This window comes from Rhamphochromis sp. 'chilingali' (genome assembly GCF_963969265.1).
Source record: "Rhamphochromis sp. 'chilingali' genome assembly, chromosome: 4".
In the NCBI taxonomy this organism is placed as follows: Eukaryota; Metazoa; Chordata; class Actinopteri; order Cichliformes; family Cichlidae; genus Rhamphochromis; species Rhamphochromis sp. 'chilingali'.
The window spans coordinates 21,327,360-21,345,783 of NC_137948.1; the positions used below are offsets into that span (position 1 = coordinate 21,327,360).

At 38.9% G+C, this 18,424-nt stretch overlaps 3 protein-coding genes across 3 annotated transcripts in view; 2 read left to right on the plus strand and 1 right to left on the minus strand.

The window, feature by feature from the left end:
* Positions 1-3,150: 3,150 nt before the first annotated feature.
* Positions 3,151-18,424, plus strand: part of gpr83 (G protein-coupled receptor 83) — a gene marked incomplete at both ends in the record, with an annotated part of 44,841 nt that continues 29,567 nt past the window's right edge. Inside the window, 2 exons of the mRNA XM_080880510.1 lie at positions 3,151-3,573; positions 18,040-18,165. Coding sequence (XP_080736636.1) covers positions 3,151-3,573; positions 18,040-18,165 — 549 coding nt within the window. The remainder of the gene's footprint in view (positions 3,574-18,039; positions 18,166-18,424) is intronic.
* Positions 4,123-6,489, plus strand: LOC308395595 (uncharacterized protein). Its single transcript, XM_080880511.1, has 3 exons — positions 4,123-4,385; positions 4,574-4,636; positions 4,988-6,489. The coding sequence occupies exons 1-3, from the start codon at positions 4,284-4,286 to the stop codon at positions 6,098-6,100; spliced, it is 1,278 nt and encodes a 425-aa protein (XP_080736637.1). The 5' UTR covers positions 4,123-4,283; the 3' UTR covers positions 6,101-6,489.
* LOC308395596 (G2/M phase-specific E3 ubiquitin-protein ligase-like) lies at positions 6,589-12,767 on the minus strand. The gene is made up of 10 exons (XM_080880512.1): positions 12,727-12,767; positions 10,469-10,894; positions 10,205-10,265; positions 9,494-9,629; positions 9,180-9,275; positions 8,660-8,952; positions 8,149-8,372; positions 7,666-7,866; positions 7,361-7,551; positions 6,589-7,108 (listed from the first exon to the last, which is right to left on the minus strand). Exons 2-9 carry the CDS (start codon positions 10,574-10,576, stop codon positions 7,411-7,413), a joined length of 1,260 nt encoding a protein of 419 aa, XP_080736638.1. The 5' UTR covers positions 10,577-10,894; positions 12,727-12,767; the 3' UTR covers positions 6,589-7,108; positions 7,361-7,410.

The following is an 18,424-nucleotide window of genomic DNA, read 5'->3' on the forward strand; positions in this document are numbered from 1 at the left end:
AGATCCCAGAACCACACGGGGGGACCTGGTGAATGACCTGCAGAGAGCTGGGACCAAAGTAACAAAGGTCACCATCAGTAACACACTACAACGGCAGGGAATCAAATCCCGCAGTGCCAGACGTGTTCCGCTGCTGAAGCCAGTGCATGTCCAGGCCCGTCTGAAGTTTGCCAGAGAGCACATGGATGATACAGCAGAGGATTGGGAGAATGTCATGTGGTCAGATGAAACCAAAGTAGAACCTTTTGGTATAAACTCAACTCGTCGTGTTTGGAGGAAGAAGAATACTGAGTTGCATCCCAAGAACACCATACCTACTGTGAAGCATGGGGGTGGAAACATCATGCTATGGGGCTGTTTTTCTGCCAAGGGGACAGGACGACTGATCCGTGTTAAGGACAGAATGAATGGGGCCATGTATCGTGAGATTTTGAGCCAGAACCTCCTTCCATCAGTGAGAACTTTGACGATGAAACGAGGCTGGGTCTTCCAACATGACAATGATCCAAAACATACCGCCCGGGCAACAAAGGAGTGGCTCCGTAAAAAGCATTTGAAAGTCCTGGAGTGGCCTAGCCAGTCTCCAGACCTCAACCCCATAGAAAATCTGTGGCGGGAGTTGAAAGTCCGTGTTGCTCGGCGACAGCCCCAAAACATCACTGCTCTCGAGAAGATCTGCATGGAGGAATGGGCCAAAATACCAGCTACTGTGTGTGCAAACCTGGTAAAGACCTATAGTAAACGTTTGACCTCTGTTATTGCCAACAAAGGTTATGTTACAAAGTATTGAGTTGTATTTTTGTTATTGACCAAATACTTATTTTCCACCCTGATTTACGAATAAATTCTTTACAAATCCTACAATGTGGATTCATGGATTTTTCTTTTTCACATTCTGTCTCTCACAGTTGAAGTGTACCTCTGGTGCAAATTACTGACCTCTGTCATCATTTTAGGTGGGGGAACTTGCACAATCGGTGGCTGACTAAATACTTTTTTGCCCCACTGTATAACCTTAACTTTACTGTATTAAAGTTAGAAAAATCCCTTAAAAGTGATACATTTCAAGTTTGTTATTTAAGTTATTAGGCTTAGCAAAACATCTATTAACGTCCGTTTGAAACGATTATCAACATTAACAGACTGAACTGGACTTAATAACAGGAGTCCATATAATTTTAGTAAATTATTCTGGTGAGTATCAGCTGCGCTGGGTATGTAAATCGGGCCATCCAGCTGCGGTGCTGATCCGACGCCACTCTGCTAAAAATCCGGACAAATGTCACTTGATCAAGGAGCAGATCTGCATCAGATGAGATCAGCTGACTGCGTGTGCGTGCGCTGTGCACAGCGGTGTTAACAAGAAAAACGCTTATAAGAAAGTGGTGCGCAAAAGCAGGGTAGTGACAGAATTGATGCGCATTATAGATATTTGAAGCATGTGTACCTGCACATGCATGCTTATTAACCCACGGGTACTGTGGAATATATTTTTTACTCACCTAAAGCGCTCGTGCTCTCGTCCACTCCCCGCAAAAAATTAGCAGCTGTGCGGTGTCTGTGGCATCGTTGCTCTCATCTCATGCGATGGAGTAAAAATCAAAAGCACAGCTTTATCAGACAGTTGCAGTTTAATGTTGGCTGACGAGTCTTCATGCAGTGCGTCCTGCACTTTTTCCGGGCACATTATTTTGGTGACTTTAACGAGGCCGTGTTTTATGAGGTCTCCATCTGAAAAAGGCTTGCTATGTCTTGCGATGAGTTGGGAGACCTCATGCTATTGGAGCCTTTTCCTGGACAATTTGAGCACGAAAAAAATACTGTTGCTGACCATGCAGGAGAGCTACCCTTTGCTTTAATTTCTGCTCTCGCTCAGCGCCACACTCAGAAAAATAAAAGTGCCAACTGGAACCAAAAGTGGTTCTTTAGACTGATGCCATAGAGGAACCTTTTTTGGTGCCAGAAAGAACCTTTCAAACAATGGTTCTTTGAAGAACCATTTCTTTCCGTGGTTCATCGAAGAACCTTTAAAGGTGCCCCAAAGAACCATCAAGAAATGGTTGGGGCACCTTTAAAGGTCGAACCAAACCAAAGAACCATGAAGACATCTGAAGAACCATTTAAGAACCATAATTTTTCTGAGTGCAGTGTAGGATGCATAGGCCTCTTGTTTGGTTTCATATGACGTCGTACATTATACTCAAACAGACACACTTCCCCTTGAATTCTTTGACGAAATATTCACTCTCCCACCGTGTCTGAAATTTTCTGCACTCACTTTCTACCTTTCGCTTCTTTGGTTCTGCCATGTTTAGTAACTTGGGGGTAAATTTCTTCTGTGATTGACCTTTTTGGTGGAGCAACTGCCTTGATTAACAACAGCTCCCCCTGGTGTTAAAACTGAGAAGTGCAATACACTCAAGCAAAAGTTGAAGTGCGGGCCATATTCTATTCTATTTATAAAATTACTTGCGGGCCAATTAAAAATGGACTGCCCGCGAGCCGGAGTTTGGACACCCCTGCCCTAAATGAACAAGGAACCATATTTGGTGACTTCACTGACCTTGACTGGCAACATATACCTGAAAAATCTTCGAAAAAAGCTTATACAAGTAAAAAAAGCAAAGTCCTTTAATATCATCTAAGAACACACTGGGGTTTAAATTACGAATTTCCAAGTATTTAACAGAATGCTCTAAATGGTCGATACGTTTACAGGCCATCAGCTTAAATGTCTGTTGCCAAAACAATTCAATTATAAACCACCAGGCGGTTTAATTTGGCACGCATGGAGACCCGAAGCAGCCTTGGACTTGCAAATCAGCCAGCTTCACCCTGCATCACCCTGCAGGTAAACATCTCACTAAGAACGAATCAATAAAAGCACAGAAGGAAGGAGTCTCTCTCCCTCCCTCTCTCTCTGCTACACACAGACACACACGCGACAGTCTGAAGCTTTATAAACAGCAGCCTCTCCTGCTGCTGAGTCGCTTCACACAACTTGTTGCCCACGCTTCAGCCTCTCTCCTTTACTCCAGTGACACGAATGACAGAGAAGCAGCTGCAAACCTCTCATTCTCTCATTAAAACTACAGGCAGGGGGATGCGATAATTACACTGTTAATAATAATAATAATAATAATAATAAAAATGACAGCAGTATGTGTTTGGCTCTCCGTGGTCCTCTGGATGAGCCGGGCAGCAGCGGGACACAGAACTAACGACTCTTCACTTTCGGGAGAGGAGATACTTTCTTTCGCGGAGCGTTTCATGAACGTTTCGGGACAGAGAGGGAACGCGAGTTCCGGATTGTTTCTCCTGGACTTTGATGAGGGTCTGCTGGAGGGCTGGCGCTCTCTGGCCAGCAGCGGCGGAGAGTCTCAGGACAGGGGCATCAAGGCGCTGCTTGTGGCAGCCTATTCCCTCATAATCGTGATCTCCCTGTTCGGGAACACCCTGGTGTGTCACGTGGTGGTCAAAAAAAAGCGCACCTTGTCCGCCACCAGTTTATTTATCCTAAACCTGGCGGTGGCTGATATCTTCATCACAGTCCTCAATACACCCTTTACTCTGGTAAGACCACTGTGTGTGCGCGCGCGCGCGTGTGTAGGTGTGCATGTGTGTGTGATGGGTATGGCAGCTCTTATCTTCACACATAAATGTTTTTTTAATAACAACATTTGTAATGTCCTGCAATAATTAAACTAAGTCAAATTAGGGGAACCTGCTCTATGGGGCGCCGTTTGTAAACTGAAACATGCCGAAATTAACAGCAACATTTTTCCACATTTAGCTCTAAATCTTACAAAAACATGTTTTTTCGAGTCATTTTTTACAACATTTAGTATAATATTTGTAACTTTTCATATTTAAAACAGGATTTTAAATGTTAAATCTAAATGCTAAATGTTAAATGTAAATATTATATTTAAATGTAAATGTTAAATGTTAAATGTAAATATTATATTTAAATGTAAATGTTAAATGTTAAATGTAAATATTATATATAAATCTAAATGTTAAATGTTAAATCTAAATGTTATATATAAATCTAAATGTTAAATGTTAAATCTAAATGTTAAATGTTAAATCTAAATGTTACGTGAAACTAAATATTTAGCTAATATGCAAATTTATTGTACGGGTCAACGGAAATACCAAAATAAAAGCTTCAAGAAAACCTCCCGCGCTAAAGTGTGCCGGTCGCGGTCAGGTTCTGTGTTTGCGCTCCTCTTACGGTCACTTTTGACTGCCATGAGCTGCTTCGACTATTCCCTACCAGCATGTCCAGCGATTTAGCTGAAAACATTGGAAGAGCCGTTTTGTCGGCCATCCAACGATTCAGCGGTAATGCACCCTCGACCTCACAAACGCCGCAGCACTTGGTAAGTTTATTGTATAGCATTTTGGACGGGTTGATAGCAGTGTTAGCAAAACTAGCAAAGCTAAATTACTTAGCTAGTCCTCAATTATTTCATTTGGTAGGCAGCAGACAGAGATCGAACATCATACAACTCTATTTATTTATTTGGTAGGTAGGTAACAGTCGTTCTTGATGTAAATGTTTCCTTAGGAATCCAGCAATGCACCTGGACCAAGTAGACCTGCCGTCTCCACTGGGATACCATACTGCTCGGTAGGCCTTCTTACACATATCATTTAGCTGACTAATTTTTGTTTTTTCTTTGGTGTAATATGTCACCTTAAATTAAATCCTGTCAAAGTAATGATTCTGATTCTACATACATTTCATCTTCTTAGGGGTCCATCACTAGCAGTGTCACATCACCACCAACAACATTCACAAGTTTTACGTCATATTTTATTACTGTTTTTGCTGTGAAGTGTCTTTTGATTGCTCACTTTCATATTTTAAAACTATTGATAAAATATTACTCTAGCTAATCTGTCACAGTACAATTGCCTCAAATTACCCATCTTTTGTTATAGAATTGTGCTCATTGAGATTTTCTGTGCCGTGTTCTAGGATGGTTACCAAGGAAGGCTTCAGATTTCCAAAGAGGAATTGGAAAATGTTCTTTCCCTGAAAACATCTTTTACTGAAGCTGCATCTATCCTTTCCATCTCCAGGCCCACTCTGTATAAGTTACTGCAAGACTATAATATCTCAGAGTCAAAATTCAATGTAATCAGTGACCATGAGTTAGATCAGATAGTGTCCCAAATAAAAACTGAACATCCAAATGTTGGAGAAGTGATGCTGATGGGTCATCTGCGTTCCAAAAACATAGTGGTTCAAAGATGGCGCGTAAGAAAGTCACTGCGGAGGGTGGACTCGGCTGGTGTTCTATCCAGGAGAAGAACTGCAGTTGCTCGGCGAGTATATTCTGTGCCTCATCCAAATTTCATATGGCACATAGATGGAAATCACAAACTGATTCGTTGGAAGTTTGTTGTTCATGGTGCAATAGATGGATACAGCAGGATGTTGATGTTTCTTCGGTGCTCCAGCAATAATCGAGCTGAGACTGTGAAAGCCCTCTTTACTGCAGCTGTTGGACAATTTGGCAGACCCCTGCATATCAGGACTGATCACGGAGGAGAGAATGCTCAGGTTTGGGAGGACATGCGAGCAAGCAGGGGTGAAAGCTCTGTCTTAATGGGAAGTTCTGTGCACAACCAGAGGATTGAGCGTTTCAACCGAGACTTAAACAACAACTGTAGCCGCATTTATGCACCTATATTTTATGAATTGGAATCACTTGGTATCCTAGACTTAGAAAATGCAACAGACCTATTTTGCCTTCATTATGTGTTTCTACCACGAATCAACCGCACTTTGAAGGAATTCAAAGCTGGATATAACAATCACTCTGTTTCCACTGAAGGTAATAGAACTCCCATCCAGCTTTTTGCCTGCGGAACTCATGTGTCTCATCGTCACAACCCAGAACTTTCTACAGCAGAGGTCTCCATACCCTCCTTGTCAAACTCTGAAAGTAGGTTTGTCCCATTAAATGACAGCGATTTACAAGAGCTATATACAAGCATTCACCCTTTTGAAGAAGACAACAATAATGGTAAAACATTGTTTCAACGAACACAGCAGTATATTTTTAACAAACTTGTAAATGTGTGACCTCAACCACAGGATACCAGCGATGTTCTAAAGAGTGATGACACTTAATATTCTTAAATGCTGTACAGCAAATGCAGTTTTTGTACTACTGCAGAAGCCCCTCCCCTCTAGCAGTGATGCCTCCTGCCACATAAGGACTCAGAGTTAATGACTGACAGTGACTCATAGGCTATTCAGAAGGCTACAACCACTTTTAGTTTATGGGTAAAACCAGTTATTCAGATTGAAGTAAAGATCAAATTCACACTGTAATACAGTATAACAGTGAAAATTATCAACACGGAACAGTCAGTCTTTAAATCAATTCACAAGATTATCTACAGTATTGTTTTAATCATTGTAAAGTTGCAATAGTCTTAATAAATGTTGCTGTTAGATGTCTAAGTAATCCTGGCTTGTTATACAAAGCATGTTTAGTATACTCTGTGCATAAACTGTTTTGAAGTGTCCTTGTTTAAAAAAGAAAAGCTTAATAAAATTGTATTACACCAGTGACTTTATTGATTTGTCGTTGAAAATACAGAGTTAGCATTTTTATAAATCTATTGAAGCTTTGAAAATTATTACATTTCAACATTAAATGCAGTCAGAATTTATTTCAACTATCTTGTATGAAGCAAAGTTACTTGAAACTACAATTAATGAACAGGATTAGAGTTAACAAACCCACCATTTTAATTTCACTTTTTTTGGAACATGTTTAGATGGTGCTGAATAAAGCTCCATTCATGAGTGCTACTAAGAAGCAGTAATGAAAAGCATCATCATCAGCCATTGTTGTTTCATTCACAAAAAGCTGAAGCTCATTTGCACATGTGTGTGCAATCGGGAGATGTTTGCTTTCATCGTGAATGAATGTTATTTTAGGAGCTGGTTGAAAACCTATGGCTGGAACCTTGCTGCTCCCGGTGGCAAAAGCCAAGATGTGACCAGGCCTCAAAGCCTTCACAAATGCCTCTTCATCCTTGGTAAGAGTCCTTTCTCCAAGTGAGTCTCTCAGCTCTTCATCTAAAAACAAAGAAAAACCACCGTTAACCTGGGGACACTAAAATAGTTAAAGCTTGAGCTAACAACTAAATGATGGCTAATGTTTTTATAAAAAATACAGAGGTTCTGTCTTTGCCTTGCTTGTCAGTTGTAAGCTATCATACATCTTTATTCCTGTTTTGTGTGCACGCATGTGACATAAAAAGACAAAGTTTTACTTTAGTGTCCCGAATTGTTTCATGGCCAGACTACATTATGTGAATTTCTGCTTACTTTCGACACACTGGAGAAATTCCCGAAATTTGACCACCATCAGCTCCTCTCTAACTCTTCTGTTGCTCCCAAGGACAGAATAGCTTGGCCTGAGAACCCCAGCAATTAAACTGGCTGTCAGATCTTTGTCCTCCCCCCGATAGGTCAAGCAGAACACGCAAACTGGGGTTCTCTCTCAGGAGTGATAAAATCTAGACAGAAAAGTTTAAATAATGGTTAAATTCCAGTTTTAAATATAAAAAGTAGCTCACTCTAAATGATTATAAAATAATGACCAATTGATACAGAAAAAATATAACTCTCACTCCATAGTAGGACAAGCCATCAGTTAGTTGATCGAAACAGCTTTGCCGTTGCAGAACTGCAAGGTATAGAGCTGCATTTTTCACAAACAGATCTTTATTGGCCATGGTGATTGTGAGTGGAAGACCTTCAACTTGATATCGCCATGAGTCGCAGCAGCTGACTGCTTCCTCCAAATCATGTTGAGTTGTTGCATTTACAACCTAAATATTTAAGAAAAACACTTTAAATGTTTGTTTTTTACCAGTGTACACAAATACTGCAGATGGTTCATTTTAATTGGACTCGAAACGTTTTTGTTTTGGTTTATTTGGCTGTATTTCACCAATATTTTTTTTTAACAAAAAGGAAACAAATTGAAAATATAATACATGGAATTGCCTCTAATAACCAAAAGTGTATTTATTATATATTATAAAAGAAGACCAGAAGACTTGTGAATATAGGAAATATTACAATATTCTTGTTATAATATTGCAATTCACCTTTTTCAGATTCTCTCTTAACTCAGGGTCACCTATATCATCCGGTGTTAGGTGTACTTGAAGAATGTCTCCTGACACAATGTAGTCTACTACATGTGGAGAGAGAAAGGCAGGTGCTTCTCCACCTTGCACTATTATCGTGGACAACATCCTGCCAATGGTTCGATATACTCCATTTTGCAAGTGTAGGATGTTAAATTTCAGTGTGCATCCATTTGGTGTAGCTGAAAAATAACACACAAAAAAGTATATTCTGTACAGACCCCAAACTGATATCTTGAGATTGACAGACAAAAATGTATTACTTTTTTTTTTTTTACTGTTTCAGACACACAGAACATAACAGATTTATTATCTGTAGTCATTTATTAACTTGTTAATGTTCTGTCAAACAATGTTCAGATCAGGTGGTTGTTGCGTTTGTAACATTATAAAAACGAGTGTCGTCAACAAGCCTTTAGGCCTTGAGTAAGTAAGTAAGTTAGTTAGTTTGACTGTGAAATCCTATTACCTTCAAAAGCACCACTGTCCTGAAAGATGGCCTTCACCAGTAAACGGAAAAACTCCCGCCTTGGCCCCCCAAGGTCAGCAGCATCTTCCTCTGTATCATGTTCATCGCTTGCAAATGTGACATAAAGCATCTCACAGCTTTCTGCAAACTTGGGTCTCTTGAACTGACGCAAAGCAGTCGACCACACATTGGCTCGACTGATATGGAGTTGTCTTGTTCCTGGTGTAATGACTTTCTCACTATGAGCTCTAAGAAGACCTTCAATTTCTTCTTTGCTGAGCTTCTTAAAAGACCTATATAAAAAAGGGACAATGACAAACAGATCTTGGGGAAAAATGGAAATTTGCTGTACATTTGACTCAAGTGCACAGAGTTACAACATATAATTATGTTGTGATAGTCCATATTAAATTAGTCAGAAATGAGCAATTACCTTTGTAATTGTGTAACTGCAAAAAAATGATGCAAGTAAAGATGCAAATAAAATATTCAATTATCAAAGGTTACTTTCAAATCTTACCTTGAAATATGAACTTCACTCTGTCTATCAGACTCTTCTAGGAGGCTACGCTGAATTGCCTCTTCAAGAGCTTCATCTTCCTCCAGAAAAATAGGGCTAAGTAGATAAGAGATATTAGAAATCATAAAACATGTCAGCCTTGAAGAATTTCTCACACTACATCATTAAAAAAAAAAAAAATTAAATGTAAATCCTAAAGTTGCAGTCATTCAGCAAAAAAACCCCAAACATGCAAATTGGAAACTTGCATCAAAACAATATCCTAAACAACATCTAAAATGAAGGATTTCTTTAACCCCTAGACAACAGCTTACACAAATTCTGCCACATTATATGGAAACATCTGCTGTCCCTCTGCCTGTCCCTCATTTTCACTCTCTTGAATGCAGCTCTCTGTTTCCTGATGCTTGGCCTCACTTTCACCTGGTGTTGTAGACAACGCATGATGCACTGAACAAAGGAAAGAAGGTCAGCATGACTTGCTTCATAATGTTAACAGCCTTTATATATCCTTATATTAGTTTAAGTGAAAGTTGGGCACATATTCCTCCTTGGCTGTAATCACCTGTGATAATTCGTAAACATTAAAATGGTAAATGGCCTGTATTTGTATAGCGCTTTTACTAGTCCCCCCTAAGGACCCCAAAGCGCTTTACACACCCAGTCATCCACCCATTCACACACACGTGGAGGCTACAGTTGTAGCCACAGCTGCCCTGGGGCAGACTGACAGAAGTGAGGCTGCCATATCGCGCCATCGGCCCTTCTGGCCAACACCAGTAGGTGGTAGGTGAAGTGTCTTGCCCAAGGACACAACGACCGAGACTGTCCAAGCCGGGGCTCGAACCGGCAACCTTCCGATTACAAGGCAAACTCCCAACTCTTGAGCCACGATCGCCCCAATCGGACAAATTAACGATGCTCTCATCAAACAAACCCCCCAGGAATTATTACGCACTGCAGTAACAAAATCTAACTGGTCATCGAGCTTAGAACCTCACTAGGTTTTCATTCACATCACATACCTCGTCTTCTCCGGCAGACTGGACTTTCAAAGTCACTGTCAGACAGCTCTTCTGGTTCCTCCTGAGGGAAAAGAAAGCATGTTCTACATAAAATCAAATACAGTTGCACCAAATCACTGGTAACACAGAGGCACATGGCTGCACTAAAAACTGTTTACACCTGCTGAAACTGCAATATTAATTAATACAATTAATAAAATTATGTTAAGGGAACAGACTCACTTTTTAGACAAATATTTCTGCACTGCAATATAAAATGTTTACCTGTGCAGGTTTTTGTATCCCTGCCATTATATAGAGGCAGGTGGTGGAACAAATCGAGCCAACTTCTTGGCCACCCCAAAGAAAACTGCTAGAAACATTTGGTTTCATTAGTCGTTTACATCCTCTAATTGTACTCAAATACTCAAAAGGGAATGTCTGGCCAGTTGACAGTGCAAATGTTCTTCTGAAGATTGCTGCTATTTCTTCTCTAAGTTGTGCTTCAGACCAGTCAGATGTAAAGGAGATCTTCCCAATAAGGCCATCTTGTGCTAGTTTTGCTCGTGAATCTCCTCTCGGTATGAGAAACGTTGATGCTGAAGACAAGGGCAAGCACACAACATCTTTTGTATAGTGTTTGCAGGTCTTGTTTTTTCTCACAAAATGTGAGCGCGTAGCATGAGCTTGAGGAACTGATGGAAGAGGAACCTGAAATGAATTCAAACACAGATAGACACCTATGCATTACAATACATCCGTAAGGTTTCTGTTATCTGTTCATTAAAACAAACAAACAAACTGTAGACTCAGACCATCTTACTATTGTCTACCCATTACACAGAAAACTGAACCTTTTGTATCTTGTAGATTAGCATTTGATGATTGTTGGTCAAGTTGGTGATTCAGTTCCCAGGTGCTCTAATCTAGAGCTCCCAATGAGTTTATCCGACTATGACTGTGTGCGAATGTTGGACAGAAAAAGTGCTTGTATTAATCTGTGCCTGTGAATGGGTAAATGAGATCTGTTGTATAAAAGTGCTTTGAGCACTCAATTAGAGTAGCAAAGGCCTGCAATTAGGTCAGTGTGTATTTGGACCCTAACAAGTTTTATTTTGTTGCCCGTTTACTGAAACATATTCCAATCAAAATTATATCATGGACATGATGTGCAGACTCAGCTTTAATTTAGGGTATCCATATTAAAATGATGATGTCATTACCAATTAAGCAGATAAAAGGCCTGGAATTGATTTGAGACGTAGTGTTTGCATTTTGAAAATTTTACTGTGAACAGACAACATGCGGTCAAAGAGAACATAACAGAAAAAAGAAAATTAAGAAATTAATACAGCCACTACAGTGACCATCAAAACGATGAAAAATATTGACGTAAAATTTATTTTGCGACACCACAGAACAAATGATAGCGTATAATATGAAATGATAGATGTTTTCATATTGTCATATCGAACAGCCCTAATACAGAGGGTTCACTGCAAGGTGCAAGCCACTCATAAGCCTCAAGAATAGAAAGGCTAGAATGGACTTAACAAAAAAAAAAAAAAAAACATCTAGTAAAAGCCAGCTAAATTTTGGAAAAACATTCTTTGGACAGATAAAACCAAGATCAACCTCTACCAGAATGATGGCAAGAAAAAAGTATGGAGAAGGGTGGAACGACTCATGATCCAAAGCATACCACATCATCTGTAAAACATGGCAGAGGCAGTGTGATGGTTTGGGCGTGCATGGCTGCCAGTGGCACTGGTAGTGTTTACTGAATATGTGACACAGGACTGAAGCAGCTGAATGTGTTCAGAGACATACTTGTCTGCTTAAGTCCAGCTAAAAGTAGTCACATTGATTGGGCAGCATTTAATAATAAAGATGGAAGATGACCCAAAACATACAGTCCAAGCACCCCATGACTTTAATAAAGTAAAGAAATAGAATATTCTTGAATGGCCAAGTCAGTCACTGGATTTTAACCCAATTGAGCATACATTTCAGTTGTTGAAGACTAAATTTAGGACAGAAAGGCCCACAAACAAACAGCAACTGAAAGCCAATGCAGTAAAGGCCTGGCAGAGCCTTAGTAAGGAGGAATGCCAGCATCTGGTGGTGTCCATGACTTCAAGACTTAAGGCTGTCATTGCCAACAAAGGGTTTTGAATAAAGTAATAGAAATTATCATTTTATTTTCAGTTATTTAATTTGTCTAATTACTTTAGAGCCTCTGAAATGATAGGATTGTGTTTACAAATTAATTTTTCCCCCTCACATTTTTATGCATTCATTTAGTCCAACCCACTGAATTAAAACTTAAAGTCTGCACTTCAACTGCATTGGAGTAGTTTCATTTTTAATTCATTCTGGTAATGTACAGAAGCAACATTAGAAAATGTGTCTGTATCCAACTACTTATGAACCTGACTGTATATCAAAACCAGTCAGCTAAGATAAGATAACATACCTTTATTAGTCCCACAAGGGGAAATTTCATGATAAATGAATTAAATGATATGTGTAAGAAGGCCTACCGAGCAGTATGGTATCCCAGTGGAGACGGCAGGTCTACTTGGTCCAGGTGCGTTTGTGAGGTCGAGGGTGCATTACCGCTGAATCGTTGGATGGCCGACAAAACGGCTCTTCCAATGTTTTCAGCTAAATCGCTGGACATGCTGGTAGGGAATAGTCGAAGCAGCTCATGGCAGTCAAAAGTGACCGTAAGAGGAGCGCAAACACAGAACCTGACCGCGACCGGCACACTTTAGCGCGGGAGGTTTTCTTGAAGCTTTTATTTTGGTATTTCCGTTGACCCGTACAATAAATTTGCATATTAGCTAAATATTTAGTTTCCCGTAACATTTAGATTTAACATTTAACATTTAGATTTATATATAACATTTAGATTTAACATTTAGATTTATATATAATATTTAGATTTAACATTTAACATTTAGATTTATATATAACATTTAGATTTAACATTTAACATTTAGATTTATATATAACATTTACATTTAACATTTAAATATAATATTTACATTTAACATTTAACATTTAGATTTATATATAACATTTAGATTTAACATTTAACATTTAGATTTATATATAACATTTAGATTTAACATTTAACATTTAGATTTATATATAATATTTAGATTTAACATTTAACATTTAGATTTATATATAACATTTACATTTAACATTTAACATTTAGATTTATATATAACATTTACATTTAACATTTAACTATAATATTTACATTTAACATTTAACATTTAGATTTATATATAACATTTAGATTTAACATTTAACATTTAGATTTATATATAACATTTAGATTTAACATTTAACATTTAGATTTATATATAACATTTACATTTAACATTTAAATATAATATTTACATTTAACATTTAGCATTTAGATTTAACATTTAACATTTAGATTTAACATTTAAAATCCTGTTTTAAATATGAAAAGTTACAAATATTTTACTAAATGTTGTAAAAAAATGACTCGAAAAAACATGTTTTTGTAAGATTTAGAGCTAAATGTGGAAAAATGTTGCTGTTAATTTCGGCATGTTTCAGTTTACAAACGGCGCCCCATAATGTCCTGCAATAATTAAACTAAGTCAAATTAGGGGAACCTGCTCAACACTCCGAGCACTGCTCCAAGTTCTGTATTAAACTGCTACCAAAAGATGGCGCTAGTGGTGTCATTGTGATATCTCTCTTTGGCTGGCTGTGTTGTATTATATATCTCATGTGTGAGTGGGGTAGTTACTTTAAAGCAAAAAATATCACACCCTGTTTCCATTACCAACTTAATATTAAAAAACCGCTTCATAGTTGAAAGTGTTTTTAGCTGGGAGCTAAACCGTCCCGTGAGGTAGAAAACTGTTTAGAAAAATGAGCATTTAATAGGTTGAAAATGTGTCACTCCTGCTTTGAATCATCCTGGAGCCTGCAAACTCACAGCTGACATTGAGTTTGGGACTTACTCTGAATGCATGAAATGTATTTATTAAAAATGCTGCTTTAATCAGACGTGGGCAGCCCACCACCTCCAGCCTCCGACCTCATGTTGGAGTCCACGAAACAGAGTGCGTTTCTGAATATATGCTAATTGAGTCTCTCCATGCAAAGGATTTTTTTTTCTAACAACCTTACTTAGCATTTTTTTCAGTTTGGACTTGTGTTTTTGACATTTGTATAGTGAAACCCCGACTACATGGAGTATTTTTCCCTTCCCACTCCTTATATTGTTCAGCAGTAAAGTGTCACGCATATTTGTCACACTTAAAAATTCAGATAATCAAACAATAATATTAATATTATATACAGATAACCAGAGTAAACACAAAATGTGTGAAAAGTAATTGCCCCCTAAACCTAATAACTGGTTGTGCCGCTCTTGGCTGCAAGAACTTTAGTCAAGCATCTGCAAAAACTGGCAATGAGACTTTCACTCATCGCTGTGGAGGAATTTTGGCCCACTCTTCTTTGCAGAATTGTTTTAATTCAGTCACACTGGAGGATTTTCAAGCATGAACAGCCTGTTAAAGGTCATACCAAAGTATCTCAATTGGATGTAACTCCAGATTTTGACCAGCCCACTCCAAGTGTGTGCCAGAGTGTTTTGAATCATTGTCTTGCTGCATTACTCAAGTGCACTTAAGCTTCAGGGCACAAACTGATAGCTGGACATTCTCCTTCAGGATTTTTGAGCCTTTATGTTAGTTTTGGTCAACAGTGTTTTTTTTCCTTTGGAACTCTCCCATGGATGACCTCTCACCTAAACTGAGACAGGTGAGGCTGGCAGTTCTTTAGATGTTTTTCTGGGTTCTTTTGTGACCTCCTGGATGAGTCTTTGATGTGTTCCTGGAGTCATTTTGGTGCATCGGCCACCTCAGCACTGTTCCAGGTTTTCTCCATTTGTGGATAATGGTTCTCTGAAGTGACAAACCCCTAGAAATGGATTTGTAACCCATTTCAGACTGATAGATATCAATGACTTTTTCACACAGGGCTGGTCAGGTTTGGAAAACCCCTTTTCCTTAATAAATGAAATCACTGTTTAATAATGGTGTTTTGTATTTACTCGGATTATCTTTTTCTAATGTTAAAATTTACTTGATAATCTGAGATCAGATTATCAAAGAGATCACGAATGGGACAAATAATCTTTCAAGGCACTGTAGCTGCAAATGACAGAGAAAGAGAAAGCTTGGTGTTTGTGTATTAGTGGGGCTGGAGCAGCAGCTCCAGTTTGAGGACTGGCATGTGTTATTACGGAGATAAAAAAGAAAAAGAAAAAAGCTTCACCTTGAATGAGCCCTCTGTGGCATGCCAGGCAACTCAATATTACTCTCCATTCTTACCTACCCCAAGGATCACTAAACAACTCCTGCCTCACACACCCTCACCCCACCTTCTCTCTCTCTCTTTCCGACAGATTTTCTTTCAGCACTTTTTGAAATAGTGCACTTAGGCTATTTAGAACATTTGATCATATGTGCCGAAAAATCTAACACGATGGCTGTATCCTGCATGACCTGTACAGCATGTGTCACTGTAACTGTGATTATAAACACTAGAAGAAGCAGGAGCATACCTCAAGTGGGGATGTCTGACAGTGCAGGCTATAAACTGTAATCTTGTGTTACAGGTGCGTCTAAAATTGCTCCCATCTTTGCTGACATTTCCTCACCTGAATCAGAGCAGTGTAAAAGGTTGCTATGCTATGAAAGCCTCCAATGGAAAAAAATCTATAACAAAGCAAAATGTTCCCCACATGGCATACACTATTTTTAGGGGTCTACACTGAACTGCAAGAAAATTACTAATAATTCTGATTTGTCTCATTGGTGCACTAGTATTCCAGAGCTGTTACTTAGAGTTAAGGCTTATTGTTGCTGTGGGAACTGGAGTATGAACATAGTTAGCGCATGTCTGTTTAGTGGCTGCTAATCAGAGGTGGGACCAAGTCATTGTTTTGCAAGTCTCAAGTAAGTCTCAAGTCTTTATCCTCAAGTCTCAAGTCAAGTCTCAAGTAATGTCAGGCAAGTCAAAGTCGAGTCTCAAGTCACTGGTGTAAAAGTCCGAGTCAAGTCACAAGTCTGAAACTTTGAATTTCAAGTCCTTTCGAGTCTTTAAAAAAACAAAAAACGAAAAAATAATGTTGCAGTTATGCTAAATGTAAATATTAGACCATGTAATTTTAAAATCTGTGTTTTTCTCAACACATGACAAAATAGTGAACTTAGAAAATATACACAAATTGTGAAATTGCACCTCTTTAAAATGCAGCTCAATTAAACCTAGCTCCAAGAATAATTTTCACCGACAGTTCTGAGATAAGCTGCATGTTATTCTTGGATGCGGTTGTAGGACCGGCTTTAAAATCGCATGACAAAAATATCATACATATTAAAAAAAAACTGTATCACCAACGTAGCCTGGACAACATTTGCTAGTTAGATGAAGTCAGCTATCTCATCGTAGCATATTTATATGCATATTTATAATCATACGGTTCTTGGAGTGAGTGCATACACTCATGAAGTTTAGTAACTTCAGGTCACTGCAACAAGCCCAGGTACAGTTTACCGACGGATGGGTACAGGACCTTGAAATGCACCGTGTAGAACGAAAGACCATCGTACGTATCATAAGTTTACCAGTCTCACAAATCGTCTTCATAAATACACATTCCTTAACCGTTTATTAATATAACCTTTGAGCTCAACGGTAATTAATTAGTAGTGGAAATAATTTCTGGTAGCATCACAGAAATGTAGCAGTGACAATAATACTGTATGCTGTAATCGTACTGGGCAATTAGTGATACAAAAAACCTGTTTTATCCTGTGAATAAAAGCATATGTTTTTGTCAATGTACCATAATAACAGAAGCGAAACGCAATATTGTGTCAGGACAATTCACTATTTATGCACAATAAATAAAGGAGCATAGCGCGACAATTTCTGTTCAGCGCCAGACTTGCTTGTAACCTATATCACCAATTATGTTATGAAAATGACGTATTAACTACTAAAAAACACTGACCTTCGTGTAAATGCTTGGAGCAGACTAACCTGTGAGCTGGAGTGTTCTGGGACGTTATATTTGGTCTTTGAATGGCTGCAATCCAGGCCATCCGTCGCATCTTTGTTACTTCGGAAACATGGCTCGAACAATTTCTCTTCAACGACGTAATCCGATAACAACCGATCTCTTTACCCGTCGGCTTCCCGTGGCTGTCATGCGACCGGCTATTGCAGTTAATAATACATCGGCTTCTTGACATTTTTGTGTTTCTTTTTATCGCTGTATAACTGATTTTAATTGAAAGCCTGCGTGCGCTAGTACCGCTTGCCACGAGTTCCCAGAATCCTTTGCGGTTCTACCCCTGAATGACGTCACATTTTCAATCTCTATATAATATGCATGTTAAATTTTATATTTGGGGTAAAATATCAAGTCTTTTCAAGTAAACCGGTTCAAGTCCAATTCAAGTCCCAAGTCATTGGTGTAAAAGTCCAAGTCAAGTCACAAGTCTTAGAACATTTTTTCAAGTCAAGTCTAAAGTCATAAAATTAATGACTCGAGTCTGACTCGAGTCCAAGTCATGTGACTCGAGTCCACACCTCTGCTGCTAATCATTATAATCATAATGAGAAGTACTCTAGAGAAGTACTCTAAGAGCAGCCATGTTAGGCTGCTCTTAGAGTACTTCTCATTTTTGCAGTTTTAAAAGTTGACGTTCCTCCCAGTGTGTCTACCTGATGAGACCGTTGACATTTCTCATTTTGGCCTGCCCTGTGTGTGTGCACTCCTTTAGGTCCGCTTTGTGAACAGCACCTGGGTGTTTGGAAGAACTATGTGCCACATCAGTCGCTTTGTACAGTACTGCTCACTGCACGTCTCCACCCTCACGCTCACCGCCATCGCGCTGGACCGACGACAGGTTTGTCTATAAGGGAGTTGGGGGGATGAATCTGTGCAATTTTTCAAATTTTAAGGATACTTAGGAGCTTCAGAGAGTCTCTGTGAGTTCTATGATGCACAAAAGCAATGGTAAAACAGCAACAGTTGGTGAAAAGTATTTGAGTATAAAGCATAGTAAAGACAGAAAATTATATGCTGGGAAGTCACCATTTTCATATTGTGAGCACATGAGACAATTACTCCACTTTTATTATCACTAGTACTTTCGGGTGCTCCCT